This window comes from Anser brachyrhynchus, assembly GCF_964034855.1.
Source record: "Anser brachyrhynchus genome assembly, chromosome: 3".
Taxonomy (NCBI): Eukaryota; Metazoa; Chordata; class Aves; order Anseriformes; family Anatidae; genus Anser; species Anser brachyrhynchus.
This window is the reverse complement of record NC_137696.1, coordinates 16,752,399-16,768,493: the sequence shown is the minus strand read 5'-3', so window position 1 is coordinate 16,768,493 and position 16,095 is coordinate 16,752,399. Positions and strand designations below refer to the sequence as shown.

Sequence of the window (16,095 nt, the reverse complement as noted above, 5' to 3'; positions counted from 1 at the left end):
ACGTGCATAAGATTTCCACTGTAACCGTGTTCGCCTGAGGGCACCGATCCTAATGAGTTCATGTCTATGCTGAACTATTTCCTTTTCACATAATAATCACAAAACCAACTTAGCAAGCAAATGGGGCACGGAGAGCTGCTTAATGGATCCGTGTCACAGACAATGCGTGGAGGAGGCCTGAAAAGAGGAATGTCAGTCAGCACGAGCACAAAGCATCGTTCTTTAAATTCTCTTCAAACTCTTCCCGAAACTTTTTAAAGCTGTTGCCCAGTTCGTTGCTGGATGAAGGTGAGAACAGGAGTAGGAGTGCTAGCTTAGCGAAACAAGCTCAGTTCTGGAAGCCGTGTCGGCCAACAAGCCCCATGCTGTGCAGAAAGAGACATCTGCTAGTAGTGTTCTCAAGAAGGGAACGCAGATGAAGACAGGGTTGCAAAGAGATGCTCTTTGATTTTAACCTTTCAGGAACCCTTTGATGTCTTGTTTTCCTGTAGCTGCACATTGCATTATAAACCATGTGCCATCAGCTAAGACATTTAAGCAAAATTTCCAAACGTGAAGTGTGATGAAGTACTGAGCAAGTCTCTTTTTTTTTTCTTTTGTTGTGCTCAAACCAGGTCTTTGTTTGTTAAAAGTCTGATCACAGCAGTATCATGTTTGTAGTGGCCCAGTTTTCTCAAAGTGGTGATGACTGGTGAGGGATGGCTAAGCAGCACCTCAGGGAGTTTGCTGCAGCACTTTCAAAAGATTTACAGGCCATTTTAGTTCGTCTTTGAAAACCTCAGCATTTACTGGGCAACAGAAGGAACTCTCCGGATTCACCAGAGTTTTCTCCTCTAGTAGATGGATTTTGACGTCCTCAGGCTGAACAGTCTCAAGCTGCTTGGTGATTGTGGGTTCATGTCCAGTGACAGACCCCATGGATGGAAGGAAGAATTTGGACAATGTTCTCTGGGGATTATTTTTTTTAAATCACTGGCTTCCATCATAGCCTAATTCAAACTGTTCCAAACAGTGGAGTAAGTGAGGCAAAAAGTGCAGTGTTGCACATCAAGCTGTAAACTTTCCGATTTTGAAGCTGGCCTTTAAAGCCAAGCGCTGCGGTTTGGTATTTGTTGCAGCTTATTTTTGTGTCCCTTTGCTATCCCTCAGGCTAAATCTTGACTGAAAACTGCTTTTTGCTGTGTGAGGGGGTTGCACATGATTCATTCATTTACATGTTTCCTCTTGTGGCTGAAATGTGTTATCTTTTATTCCTTCTCCACTCCTACCACCACTGATACTTCTCCTGCCCCTACTTCCTTCAGAAATGACAACTATATTGTGAAGGTCTGAACCTTGTCTTTTTTGGGGACACTGCTCACGCATCCTTGCTGGTATGGCATACATAATACACATCTGATGAGCATTTGAAACCCTTCCATAAAACCTGTGACTTCCTGCTAAGAATACAAGCCTTCCATTGGAACAATAAATCTGAGTTACAACTTCAAGAATAAAATGTCATTATTCGAGTCACCTCTTTCCTTTTTTCTTAGTTGCAGGATCACTCAGTTTCTTAAAGTTTCCATTACATTTTTTTGCTTCCCCGCCCCCCGGTATTCTGTAACACTAAATTGTGAGCTGTTGTGAGAGAGTTGAGAAGGCATGGGGTTTCTTTTCGGTGTGTATAACTACTCAGCCAAGTAGGGAGGCCAATGTATGTCAACTCTTTACAGAAAACAAAGTTGAAAACTCACCTTGTGCATAGAGGTGAGATTAAAATAGCCACTTTTAGACCAAAATTGCACTGGGACTTGAAATACTACACTTCAATAATATTACTGAAGAAAATAAAAACATGTTCGTGTACCTAGAGTATCGTTGCCTCTTTCTTCTTTATCTAAAATCTGCATCACTGTGTTTGCATTTATTATTGTCCTGTATTCGGGCATACAAATGATTAGGGGGAGAAGGCGAAAAGCCCCATTGGAGTTACTGCAAAAACTTTCAGGTAAGGAACAGGGTAGAAAATAGTAAGCTAAGCTGAAGGAACAAATAGCCTGTTGCTAAGATGGGCTCATTGTTATGCACAGTGTGAAGTGTGAGGGAATGTTTTTGAAGATGTAAAAACAAAGGAGTTTGTCTGCTTTTGTTTCCCTTCAGTCCTTCTGGTATGCGAGGAAACAGGGTTCTGCTTTAGAAGTAGATCTGGCAGTTGCCCAAGAGACCTGAGTGGAAAAAATAAAAATATTCATCACCTTACTCGCTGCTGACCACTGAAAACAAATGTCAGGGAGGCCAGGGAATTCTTTTTCTTAAATCCCTCCTTACATGGCTTTGATACAATCCTGGTTGCTTGGTAAAAATATTAACGGTGTTTAGATGAGGATGATGATGAATATCACTATCACAGAAGTTACACGTAAGCAAAGGTTTAAAATATCTAGGAATTGGATGAGTTTCAGGACAGAATTGCTGCGTGTTCTTGGTTTGCTGATGCCCTTTCATACAGGTTCCTCGTTGGAATGGGTCTGAGGATTTGCTCTTGTTATTAGAGCTGTCACCGGGTCTCTGCAGAAATTTAACCTGGGTTGTTCCAACTTGTTCATGTGCTAGGGAGAGCCGTATTTGGCCAAACCAAGGCTAGGGTGGTCTGCCAAGCCAAGCCCCTCTTCTGTTTCAGGCACTGAAAGTGGCCAACAGCACGTGCTTGAAGTGTTGTGGACCGGCAGAAACACAGAAGGCTTCTGGTGGCTTGGAGGGCTTTAACCCTGCCTAGCTCTGGACCACAGCGGTTAGTGACAAGCAACAAAGCTATGTTCCAGGAATTCATCTCATTCTTTTTCTTTTTTTTTTTTTTGAACTTCACTGCATGCTCTGGCAAAGCGCTCTGCGACATAATTAGGTGCTGTACGAAAATTCAGTATCTGGCACTACAAGAATGAGAAGATCATTAGTCAGCTGTCTCCTCCCTCCCTCGCAATTTGGAGTGGACGCAATTGCTAACCCCCTTCCTTATCAAAGCCAGTCATCTCTGCCTGAAAGCTCGAAGGGTTGATTTTAGCAGTAGAAACTTGTTTCTTGCTCTCAGAGCAGACTCGGCAGCACAGGTCTCAAAATGGGATTTCTACAAAATAACTTGTTCTGTGAGGCCTGCAGCAGCATTGGGAGAACTGGTACGTACGCATATTGCATTATCACTGTTCTGCTGTATCTCTGTGCCTACTCATGAAAAGCCTGAAGTGCTATGGAAGTGCTCTTGGCATAGAAGAAAAGATCCATGGATGGAGGTATTTACCACATGAGACTCCGTACGGCACGTGGATTTACCATGACAGATATATTTATTTTGCCATCTATCCATCCTTTTGGAATGGACCATCCCACCATCCCCAGTGGGGTACAACCATAGGTGAAATTATTCAAACCCAATGTCCACATGATCTTTAAGTAACAAAACCTTCCATTTTCCCTCTTACATGTTTTATATATATATATCATTATTGGTGGATGACAGCCTGGCCATGAGCCAGCAGTGTGCCCCGGTGGCCAAGAAGGCCAATGGGATTCTGGGGTGTGTTAAAAGGAGTGTGGCCAGCAGGTCAAGGGAGGTGATCCTCCCCCTCTACTATGCCCTGGTCAGGCCTCACCTGGAGTACTGTGTCCAGTTCTGGGCTCCCCGGTACAAAAAAGACAGGGATCTCCTGGAGAGAGTCCAGTGGAGGACCACAAAGATGATACAGGGCCTGGAGCATCTTCCCTATGAGGAAAGGCTGAGAGACCTGGGTCTGTTCAGCCTGGAGAAGAGAAGACTGAGAGGGGATCTTATCAATGTGTATAAATACCTGAAGTGTGGGAGACAGAGGGATTTGGCCAACCTCTTTGCAGTGGTTTGTGGGGACAGGACAAGGGGCAATGGCCACAAGATGGAGCACGGGAAGTTCCGCACCAACATGTGAAAGAACCTCTTCACAGTGAGGGTGACGGAGCACTGGGACGGGCTGTCCAGGGAGGCTGTGGAGTCTCCCTCTCTGGAGATATTCAAGGCCTCTCTGGACACCCACCTACCTGGGCAGCCTGCTCTAAGGAACCTGCTTTGGCAGGGGGTTGGACCCGATGAACTCTGGAGGTCCCTTCCAACCCCTACAATTCTGTGATTATGTGATGCATTGAACCAAGCTTTTACCTCCGTGCACTATACCTTCATGTGGTAGGTCAGCAGTCCTTATCTGATGCCGATTATCCATTTATTTTGCTCAATCTTCCTTCTTTATAATTCCTGTTCTTTCTTCCTTGCAGTGAAGCAAAAGAAACCACCTTAGGTACAAGTGAAAGAATATTTTTAAGTGTGAGAAAACTGGTTTCAGATCTGCCAAAAAGCGAGAGCCACGAGAGGGGCGTTAAGGAGTCTTTGGACCTCTGGTTGAAGCATCTCAAACACTTTCAAAACATTCATCTTCATTCTAACTTTGGAACTGATTTCCTACTATTTGCTGTACCAAAACTGCATTCTTTGTCATGTTTTCCAGGCCTAGCTCTCGAGTGTTGCCTGAGCAATGCTGCGGATTGCAGCTGCAGCTGCCTGCTAGAAAATTTCCCCGCTGAAGAAGTGAAACACGTGCTCGTGTCTCGAGAGGAAGAACTGGCACAGACCCAGCGTCGTAACTCTGGGGTGATGTCTGATGCTTTATCCTGCTTTTTGTGCTGGAACCGCCTGCAAGGGGCACGTGAGGGTCCTCTCACGTGCACGCGTGCTTTTTCCCCAATCTGTGCGTGTTTTAGGGTAGGAGAAAGCGTGGGCCTCCTGGTTCTGCTTTCACTTGGGAGGTTACGAAGCTAACACCCTTTCCCCTGGTTTATTTTTGCTTGTTCTCAGGTGGTCTGGTTTGGATTTCCCCTTTTTTAGGGTGTTTGTTGTACATAGCCAGTGTTTACCATAGAGATCTGAATCATTCACTTGGGGTAATTAATACCGGCCTAATTACACAGGTGAGTTTTGCACTGAAATTTTTAATGGTAGTTAATAACTAGAAGAGTTCTTCATTCCCCACCTTTATGATTCAGCCCTTTGCCTTCCCTGCCTCCAAAGAATAAGGGCACTTGATGAAATAAACTCCCTGTTAATTTTCTGTTCGGCAACCCTCCACGTCCCCGTGCCTCCTGCGCCGAGAAGCAAAGGAAACTGTTGAGGAAGCCCTGGTTGGATTCAGCGCCGTGATGTTGTACCTCATCCGAAACAGGGCAGGACACACCTGAGATGTGGATTTCTGATGGAGATTGTGGAGGGCAAAAGTAGAAAAGAGGTCAGACAGGGATAGAGGGACTTGTGGAGAACAGCATGTCCAGAGGCTGCTGTGCCAGCGTGGCTTTCTGCTCAGGGAATCCTGAAGCTCTTTGCTAGGTGGGAGGTTTGCTAGAGAAGATCCATCTTTACATTCCATCCTTTTTACAGCCTTCCCAAAGTGCCTGCTAGCCTAAACTGGTAGAGTTATCCTTTATGGGCTTAGTTTTAGTGTTTGCTTGAATGTATGTGCCTCTTACACATTGTATTACATATCCCTTCCACCTACTTCGCTTCAAATTCCCCCTGTGTTTCTTCCCTTTTATTTCTGGTCTGCTCTGAATATCCCAGTGTCTGGAATTTGTCTTTTATAATGATATATAGTGTGGTGTGACGCCAGCCTGTACTCCGGGGAATTTTTGTTCATGTTAAGATTTGAAAATCTTTATAAACACATCTTTGGAGGGAAAACAGTCTGGTATTTAAAGACCAGGATACAGAGTCGAAGATCCCAGTGCTCTTACCAGCTGCATCATGTCCTTCTGGGCAGACATTTTTTGGGGAAAGAAGGATAACCTCTGAAACTCAGATCCAGGGTGCTGATGCTATATAAATACATGTAAAAAAATCAGTGAACAGATTTTGTTCCTGACCACTCAGGCACACATGTACTACTCAGAGGAGGAAAAAAATAAAAAATAAATACATTTTTGAGAAAAGCCAAATGTTCAGTTACAGAAATTAGCCCTGTTGTTTGGGCTGTCCTCACTTACCATCTACAGTCCAAGGCGGCTGAATGCAGGGCAATGTTTTAGGGAACCAAAGATGATCTCTGGCACACTCATACTGGTCTGGAGAAGAGGGTGACTGGTAAGACACCCTCTGTGAGCAGTGGACAGCTTGATCGTGAGATGCAGTTCCGAGGGTGGTGACGTGGGCACGGGCAGCCAGGGGGGAGGTGGTTCAGAAGGTCTGCAGGAGGCTGGGGGAAGTGGGAGGTAGATTTAAAGGAAGATAGGTGGATGGTGACACAGCAGGGGAAAAAGTCACGAAACCTGGCTCTGCTCCGTAGCAAGATCTTGAGGTTGCTGTGGGTGTAGGTCAAAGCCAATCACACGTTGAAGGTGACGAGGAAAGGGGTAGGGTACGTCTTCATGACACCTTAAATCAACAGTTTGTTTGTATCCTCATTAGTGCACACGGTTTGGGCTTTCTCCTCTAAAAAAAATAGAGGAGAACCAGCAAAAGGTTCTGAAATAGATCACATTGAACAGGCTCTGTCTTAGGAACAGCTGTGATGGATTTGGAAAGAAATGACTGAGGGGGGCATGGCAGTGGCCTGGAAAAGCAAGAAGGGGGGGTCTCCAAAGGAAGCCAGTAGCGGTCAGGGACACAACACACGGTGGGGTTTTACACCGCAGGCAATGGATCTGTGCAGGTCCTCGCCTTAGGGTTCTTGGATGCTAAAATTTGCCTGGGCTCATGGGGGAACTGGGCTAGCACTCGAAAAAGGAACGTGCTTCAGGAGTGTGGTATGTTTGTGTGCTGGGTGTCACCGAGCAGAGACTGCGGCTGGCTCACAAGGTCCCCCGAGCTGCCAGCAGTTGGAGGCAGGAGAGCACTTTGGGTCAAATACCTTACGTGCTTGTCTTGTCCTTGCTTCTCCTTGGTCGTTTGCTGGTGAGTACGGCCAGATGGACCCCGGGGCCGACCTGCTGCTGGTTCCTTTGTTCATGTTCAGTAGTTTTGTCAGGAGCCAGCCCGAAAATCTTTGCTCTCTTAGCATACAAAATTCCTGGCAATTACCGGCAGCATAGCTAACGTGCAGGAACACCAACGCTGTAATAACTGCACAGAAGATAATTATTTCCATCATTTTCACAACAAGCCATCGCACGTAGGCAGGGCTCGTTTACCAAGACTTTGTTGTCTTCATTTTGATGAAACTCCCCCAAATGCTGGTCCTAAAAACTCAAGCTTTTCAGGCAAGAGCAAACTGGTTCTGCAGATGACTTCTTGCCCAAGAAGAACCTGGTGGGGAAAGGGAGGAAGCCGGTGTCACTCGGCAGTGGATGTGCTTATCGCCCCCACGTCTGTTAATCTGATACATCGAGTCTACGTCAGTAACGCTTTGACTCTCCCAACTTCCTTCTGGTGCCGCTCCTTGGCCTGGCTCCCTGCTTTTCAGCAGGAAGAGATGTAATTATTAAAAAGCCAGAAAGGGCAGGAGGTTGCAGTGAGAGCGGGAGATCTCAAACCCTTTGCTCTTTACCCCCGTAACCCTGGAGGACTTGGTGACCTGGGACGTCTCGCACTGCCTGCGCCGGCACTGAAGGTCAGCCATGACCCTGCCGAGCTTTCCCTGATGGACGGATCCTGCAAACTCAGCCTCCTAAAGAGGAAAGGGTTCAACATCTCCCACTCTTGCTGCAATTTCCTATGAGCCTGTGGGCTGACATCAAGTCCCAGTGAGTTATTTCAATAAATAATAGTCTCTAAACCCCTCCCTTCCAGCCAATGGTGCTAGCATGCCAGTAAATTTTAGTTTTTTGGCTGAGAGTTGTCTTTTTATTTTTTTCCCAAAGCTATGAAGGTCCGTGACCTTTGCCCAGGCTGTTTTCTAACAAACCATCACCCTGGCTTGCTCCAGGTGGGATTTTTCTTCTTGGCTTGGGGATGCACGTGGTCGCTCAGCTGAGGCAAGCTGTTGGTTCCCCGGCCTGACCTCCGCTCTGGGGACACGTGGAAGCATCACAAGGCAGATGTGGGACAGCTCTTTGGCTTGGCCGCGATTTCTAACAGCTGGATTCCTTCGCGTGAAGTTGTTAGCAGACGTAAAAGAGCATTCAGCCTGAAGAGAGGGGAGATTCCCCTTCAGCACCCACTGCAGCCTGCTGTTTGAAGATGTCCGTGCTGTGTGGACACTGCTGCCCTGCTGAAGCAGGAGGTGTTCCTGATCTCTTGAGGAGCTGATGTGCAGGTGTACGGAGGACACGGCAGCATTTCCTGCAGCCTTTGAGAGCTAGGGTTTGTCCTGACTTTCCAGTTAGCCTGATGGTCTTTTGTTGTTTGAGTTTTAAGGGCTCTCTTCCCTTCTCCTTGATGTCAAAACCTTCAGACAGGGCAGGGAGCACAAGCTCTGTATGGTGAATGATGGTTTTCTCCAGCGTCACACACAGTTAGAGACATTAAAGGAAAAGGGGTGACATTCTCAGATCACACCGTCATACTCTTTCTTAAACCACTTCCTGGCTCCGACATCTCCCTCAGATCACCCATTTCTTCCATTTCTTTGCTAGCACTCGTGTGGCTTTTCGAGCACTGGCAACACCTGCCGGCCTCCTCCAGCACCTTGAAACTGGAGCAAACCCATGCACAGAGCCCCGATGCCTGCTTGTGGCTCCTATTTTTTTTGGGGGGGGGTGAGGGGGAGGGGGGAATGGGAGTTTATGTTTCAGCTTTTTTATTTATGTATATATTTTTAGGATCAGTTGGACATGGAGAGGTTGGGATTTTTGCCCCCTGCTTCCCAATACTGACCCGACTCGGCTGGCAAGGGGAGAGGTTTGGGTCACCCTACAGCTGCACACACAGCGCTGCCTGGTGCTTGTACAGGGAGGGGAGACATCTGCCCCAAAATTGTGCTTCTCACCACCTGCACCTTGCTGCAGCCACCCTGAAAGTTTTGGGTGGGAGCCAACGGACCGATTTGCTAAGCGATGTACCAGCATCACACCACCATCTTTTTGGGTACAGACCGGGCTCTTTTAGGGCAGAGCGATCAATGTAGCTAGATTTTTCTGCCAGGCTGGGGAAATCCCCGGTGTGCCGGGTCTTTCCCGGGTGGGTGACACCGATGCAGAAATGCAAGGCTGTGTCTCACTGGCAAATTCCCCGCACCCGCAGCGGGGTGGCCGATGCTGATTTTCGTTATCAGCTCTCGAAATGCGGTTGCAGAAGAGGAAACGGGGCACACTTTGGTCATTGCCAACATCTCCTGCGGTGTTTCTGCTTCTCCCTAGGGCAAACGGCTGCAAGCAAAAACTCCGGGGCTGCCTGGGGAGGACGTGGCCCCTGCGAGCAATTACCAGCAGAAAAACAACCACCGGCTGCTCCCGGGTGGCGCGATTAGCGCTTGCGGGCCTGGAGCACAGGGATAACGCAGCTCTCAAGCCACCCATCACCTTTTTGATTTCTTCCCTGTTTCAGACTGTTGTTGTTGCTTATTTTTTTAGCCAAAACTGGGGGAGGGAGGGAGCTGGGATGTGGGTGGCTGGGGACATGCTGGGGTGGCAAGGGACGGCCGCCTTGCTTCTGCGCCTCCCAGCCCCGGGTGCCCTCGCCTTCGGCATCGCCCGCTCCTCTGCCACCCACCTCGGGACCGTCTCCCACTCCCCATCAATCCTCCCCAATTCTGGTGTGTTTTTTTTTTTTTTGTTGCTTTTTTTGGTCATGGCCATGGCAGGGGGTCCGTTATCGAGGCAACTGCATGCTTCCTCCCTCCGGCCCCTTTGTGCCGGGCAGTCTCCGCGGCAGCTCTCAGCGGGGCTCCTTGTGATTTTTGGCACCTGCACCATGCAGCGCTCTGTTGTCTCCAGTTTTTGGGATTTCATGTGGAGTCTGATGCCCCGTGTATCACTGCAAGCTTATGTATGTATAAACCTGGTGGAGAACTGGTCTTGTGAGCTGCTGGCAGCCGAATACGTCCTTTTGTTTTCAAGAATGCACCAGAAGAAAACACCAAGAGATGCTGGGTTAAGCAACTAAAAATTCAGGCTGGGTGAACAGGAAGCAGCGCCACGTGCGTTGTGCGTATAACATGCACACATTTCTAAATTTTAAGAGTATTTTGCTGAAAAACTTTTCTGCAAATATTTATTTCTCTCATCTATTGGGCTGGCTTTTAGTTATTTTCAGCTCCTGTAAAAGGAGCTTCATCAGTTTCATGAGTTTCATTAGTTTCACAAATTTCATCAAGTGCTCTGTTCGCCATGTCAGTGTGGACTTTAAGATGAAAGAGATGGAAATGTCTTTTTCTTATTGTTATTTCTTTTCTTATTATATATTTTTTATTACTTTTTCTCTGATTACTCTTTCTGTTCTTACTACTACTCTTCCTCTTCTTTTCTCCTTGTCCCCGTCGGAGCACAGCGCGGGCAGAGCTCCACCTCTCCCAGGAGCCCGGACAGAAGCAGCACACCACCGTGACCTTTTCCCACCAATTTCCAAACAGCGGCACGTGGGCATTTCCCGAATATCCTGATGAGCCAGCGGTGGGAGCAGTCCTCCAGGAAAACCTCATCCCGGGTGGGGTCACGGAGGGAAAGCACCTCTGAGCAACAAAATGGGGCTTGGGTTTGCAGGGCGGCCGGTGCCAAATTTCCGAGGTTGCCCATTAACTGGGCGCTGACACCCCGAGGGCTCTGCCCGGCCCTGGTGGCTGGCTTTGACCCGGGGCTGCCCCGGTGGCAGCCCCACGCCCTGCCCTGGTGGGACCCGGTCCTGGCACAGCACCAGGAGATCCCAGGGGCTGGAGGGGCCCCGCCGGGCACAGCCCTGGCACGGGCACAGCAGTCACTGCTCTTCTGTCTTCTTTTCTCTCTTCTTTTCCATATTCTTTCTTCCCCTTCTTCCCTTTCTTCCCTACACTTCTCCTTTTCCTCCTTTCTTTTCCTATTCTTCTCCTTTTCCTTCTCCTTTTTTCACCTATTCTTCTCCTCCTTTTCCTTCTCCTTCTATTCTTCTCCTCCTTTTCCGTCTTCTTTCTTCTCATTTTTTTCTTTTTCTTCTCCTTCTTTTCCTCCTTCTTTCCATCTCTCTTCCTTCTCTTCCTTCTCTTCCTTTTCTTCCTTCTTCTTCCTCTCTCTCTTTTCCTTCTTCTTCCTCTTATTTTTCCTTTTTTTTTTCTCTTCTCTATTCCTCCTTTTCCTTTCCCATTCTTCCTTTCTTCTCTTCTTCTTTCATCTTTGTTTTTGCCTTCATCTTTGTCTTTTTTATCATCTTCCTCTCCCTCCCCTCCTTCTCCTTCCTTGCTTCCTTCATCCCTCTCCTTCCTCTCTCCCAGTCCAGGCACCATTTCCACTGCAGAGAAGGAGCTGGTTTGGGACCAGCCTCTCCTGTCCCAGCTGCGATGGGGCTGCTCCACCATGGGCACAGACAGCTGGACCCTATGGGCAGTGTTGGCATTTCTCCTGTCAGCATCGCGTCACTGACCTTCAGAGCTGGGGCTTTTAGCTCCCATCCACATCACTTTTTTTTTTTTTTTCTCCAGACCTTCCAGTTATTTCTGGGGAGAGAGATGGGGGAAGCCCCAGGTTCTTTTCCTCCTGTACCTCTTTTCTTCCTGTTACTTTTGGTGTGCAAGAGGGAAGGGAATCACGGGTAAGAGACACCCATAACATGTTTGCTTCCTTTGGTTTTATAAAAAGGAAAGAGGATTAATGTTTTGTCGAGCTTCATTTTCCCCTCTCCCTTCATGCCCAAATGCAATCGCTAGGGGGAGGTAGAAGGTAAATTTATTTCTCCTAAACTCGGCAGGATTACGCCACTTTATAAATGACAGCAGAGTAGATGTACGTAGGAGATTTGCAAGCAGGAGGAAGCCCACACAGAAACACCTACCGCACAAAGAAAAACAAACCCTAGCCCTCTAAAATTACCCAAATATTTATGTACCAGCAAATTAACAACAAACGGAGCCCTACGATCCCGTTCAGCCCCTTCAGGACTTCTCTCCAGGGGCTAAAGCCCGGTGCCAAGATGCCCGATGCCCAGGCCAGTATGGGGAGGCTGCAGTGGGGCCGAGCAAGGCTCTGGGGACATTTGGGATGCTGTAAATGCAAACACACCGCCATGGGAGAAGGCCCACTCCAGCCTGTCAAGATGTGACAACTTAGAAGAAGAAAGGATTTCTTCTTTTTCTTTCCTCTCTCTCTCTGTCTCTCTCTTTTTTCTTTTTTTTTTTTTTTTTGTGGTACTAAATTATGACTGACATTTTAAAGGATATGTTGTCAAAGCTGTACATCAAACAGCCTAATTGCTTTCTGTGCCTTGCCCCTAATGACAAGCTAGGCTATTGCAGCTGAAAGAACTTGAAGCATCCGATAATTTGCACATCATCACCTGGGCTGTTTGCTTTCTGCCTCGTTCGGCACAGACAGGGAGAGGAGCCTCGTGTTTTGAGGTGGTTTCACTCCTTTCACCGAGTGCTGGGGAAATCAGAGTCCAGCCAAAACGGGTTAAAATGGAATGGAGACGGTTTTACATGAGGGTGCTTTCCCCCCAGTACTTTAATCCCTTGTTATCATTTTTGTGGAGAGATAAAGCAAGCTGGGCTCTGCTTCGAGGTCACGCCACAAGCAACATCAATGCTTTGATTCTGGTTTCCAACACTACATGTCACAAAAAGATGGTGCCTGCTCTCCGAAGCGCGGAGGGAAGGAGGAAAGCTGTGAGGCTGACCTCTGACGAGGGACGGCTGGCTTGTCCCTGACGAGCTAATTGCAATCAGGCGGGTGGCCAGGCGGTATATGAGTGCATATAGCAGAGAGGAGCTAGAGCATTTGCTGTGCCTGGGGGAGGTCTTCTGGGTTGTTTTAGGGAGGAAGAAGTGTTTTAGGGTGTTTTGGGTCTTGTTTTAATGCTGTGAGCTCTCCGCCATGAAGCCTTTGCCCCTTCTGGTGCTCCTTGTGCTGGTGCCCTTGGCATGGGGACCAGCACCCAGGGGGCTGCTGAGCCCCCCCTGTGGGGCTGCTGGTGCTGCCCCGGGGGTGAGTGATGGGGGGGATGCCCTGACTCTTTTTTGGGGATGTTATCGTGCTGTTCGTGGCCCGAAAGCGTCAACTGGGTAGCGCTGCTGGTGTTGGAGGTGGGGAGCAGGCATCACTTGTTGCTGCAGGGGGAAAAAAGGAGGGGGTGGGGGCTCTGAGTGGGCTCACTGCTTCCTTGCTACCTGCCTTGGGCTGCACCAGCATGGATGCTGACACCTGTGTCTGCAGTAAGACTCTTTTCTTCATAGGGTTGTGGATCCTGCCCAGAGCATCGGGATGTGAAACCAGGTAAGGTGTAACTCTTATACCAGCATTTTGAGTAGCAGGAGCACTGTGCTGTAGCAAGCTGCTGTTGGGGAGCAATTAAAGCACATAGCAGGAGCTCAGTCCGAATCTGAACTATGCTCCTACAGGGCAAACCCACTGCTTGTGGCTCTTCTAGCTTGGAGATAGTGGTTTTTGGAAAATGCTGTATTTCTGGCCGCCCGAGGGAAAGCGTTCCCTACTTGAGGGCTAAACTAGTTGTTGTGGGATGTTAACATTGCTCATCCTGCTGAGACTGCGAGGGCTTTTTGCTTGGCTGAAGCCTTGAAATGAAAGGGGGTAAAGATGCCTTCAGGACAGCACTGCCTGCTGGCTCTGCAACTGTATGAACAGTCATCCCCAAACTCCTGCTCTCTTTTTTCCTTTCTCCAGGGTGGTGGCAGTGGGGTTGAAGCCTGGGTCCCCCTGGGGCAGAGGGTGGTGGTGGCAGTCGGGGCTTCTCCAGCTGCCCCCAGCCCTCCAAGTGCTCTGGAGGAGTAGGTACTGGTGGGGATGAGCACTAATGGAGAGGAGGTTTGGGGCAGCAAGCCAGAAAATAACTTCGGGAAGTAAGGACGAGTAACTTTCTGGGAGGTGGGGATGGAGGACAACTTGAGGTTGCCCCTTCTTGTCTTGCAGGGGCAGAGTTTCCATGGGTAATGGCATACGCATCTATGAGAAGCTGCCACAGAGTCCTGAGGGATGCCTATGGGGAGTTTTCTCCTCCTGCATATTGTAGTGATTCTCCAATGAACTTCTGGTGCAACTGGACAATCTGGGCAGGCCCTAGAAAGCATATAATAATTTACATCCAGGGCTTTACCACTAAGGAAGGTTGTAACAAAAATGAGGACAAAATCCTCTTCGAAGGAGTTTCTTCACTGGTGGAAAACAGCATGGTTTATGCTTGCTGGAAGAAGGAGACGCATGTTTTTGCCACCTTTGCTCGGGCTGTCCATGTCGTGCTGCTGAAGAGGTATGTGCCGAACTGCAGAGACTCACAGTTTAAAGGGAAGTATTTCACCTTCCAAGATGGGAAAGGCAAATCTTCCTCTAGCAGCGCTTCAATTCCCAAAACTGTGTCTCCAGAGCTACCCAAGCCAGGTGGTATTTTTGAGCCTGGTTGGTCTGAAGACCCCAGGGACGTGCTGGGCTTTGGGACCACAGATAGCACCGAGAGCTTTGGTGTGACTGCGGTGCTGCACAATGTGTCCCCCCAGGGAAGAGGCACTGCAGAAAGCCCCGATAGGCTTGTCCCATACCGAGGTGTAGAGATCCCACTCCTGGAAACAAAAGCTGCTCGTGTGCCAGGGCCTGAGCCACCAGCAGGCCCGAGGCTCTGCCAGGAGGATCGGTGTGGGGGCATGGCCCAGGGTGGGAGCCCCACTGCAGGGCCGGGCTCCTGGCAGCAGGGTCCTGCCACGAGTGGAGACGTCGGTGGGTTTTCAAGTGTGCCTTCGGAAACTCCTTTGCTTGGAGCCTTGCAGGGAGCAGAGCCTTCTCTGCAGCCCACAGGCACAGGTCAGGAGGGCGGTCTGTCTGTCCTGCACCCTACCCGGAGGCTGGGAGATGTGGGCAGCCCACAGCCCACCATTAAACCAACACACACCACTCACCTGGACGTGGCTGCTCGCTCACAGGCTCTGTCCCCTGGCAGAAGGGCAAGCCAAGACAGTGTTGATACCACCACATACCAGGGGCTTGGAACAGCTGGTTTGGAGGAGAACAAGAGCCAGGAGGAGGACAAAAGCCATGGAGCAGCAAGAGGTGATGCTGATGGCCTTGCGAAGGGCCTGACGCCTAGCCTGAGTACCCCGTACCAAGTGGTGAGAAAGGACAGCTCGCAGATGCCACCTGAGAGAAGCCAAAGCAGTTTTGAGGGTTTGTCTACAACTCAACCCGACCTGGGAACGACCAGCCTCCAGCATACGAAGCTGATGGGTATTTCCCCCCCTGAAATAAAAAAAATCCCCACACCAGCCCTCTCTCACCCTGACCACGTCCCTGCAGGCTTTGGATCTGGCAATTTCGCCCCCAAGGATCCTCTTTCTTCACAAGTGGAGGCTGTCTCCAGGGCAGTCTCACCTCCAGCAGTAGCTCTGGGTTCGGATCCTGTCAGGAGAAGGGCAGGCACCCCACCACCTGTCCATGGAGGACAGGAGGTGTTCTCCCCATCACCACCTCGCCATCTGTCAGCAGCCCCTGCGCTGGGTGCAGATGTGTCCCCTGGCCCCCTTGGCCTTGAGATGAGCAAACGGGTGCTGGAGGAGGGTGGCCAGCGAGAAGAAACCCCAGCTCCTGCAGGCTTGCCAGCCAGGGGTCCCTCTGTGGCCTCCATCCCCAGCCCGAGGCCCGTCACAGGCCTTCCTTGTCCCCAGCACCAGGTGAGTTGTCGCTATGGGGTGGCACCTGGGGGGCGAGGGGAGACCACAACACCACCTCAGCATCCGGTGACTGACTGGCTTTTGCCTCCCTCCTTGGGGGATTTAACACACAGAAAAACACAGAAGGCCTCCGAGCAGGTGCAGGTGAGCAGAGAAATGCCTCGAGCCATCGTCACTCCAGTCCTCCTGTGACCCCGCAGGGACAAACAGTGCTGCAAGGCCAGGAGCTGCAGCAGCCCTCCAGCGACCCCTTGTCCAGAAAGACATGGATGCTAGGAGGACAGCAACAACAACACGCTGGTAGGTCTACGAATGCTTTGTGTCTTGCTGCAAGGTGTCTTTAGAAGGCAGAAGGGGTTGGAGGGGGTGCCTGTCACTT

At 49.5% G+C, this 16,095-nt stretch overlaps 1 protein-coding gene across 3 annotated transcripts in view; it reads left to right on the top strand.

Annotated features, from left to right (window-relative positions):
- Positions 1–12,805: 12,805 nt before the first annotated feature.
- Positions 12,806–16,095, top strand: part of LOC308191847 (uncharacterized protein) — a 54,831-nt gene continuing 51,541 nt past the window's right edge. For all 3 annotated transcript variants that reach the window (XR_013948311.1, XM_080584702.1, XM_080584703.1), the window contains exons 1-4: positions 12,806–13,029; positions 13,278–13,317; positions 13,972–15,716; positions 15,830–16,016. Coding sequence is in view for 2 of the 3 variants with exons in the window: in XM_080584702.1 (XP_080440828.1) it covers positions 12,919–13,029; positions 13,278–13,317; positions 13,972–15,716; positions 15,830–16,016 (2,083 nt within the window). In the remaining variant the exon portion in view is untranslated. The remainder of the gene's footprint in view (positions 13,030–13,277; positions 13,318–13,971; positions 15,717–15,829; positions 16,017–16,095) is intronic.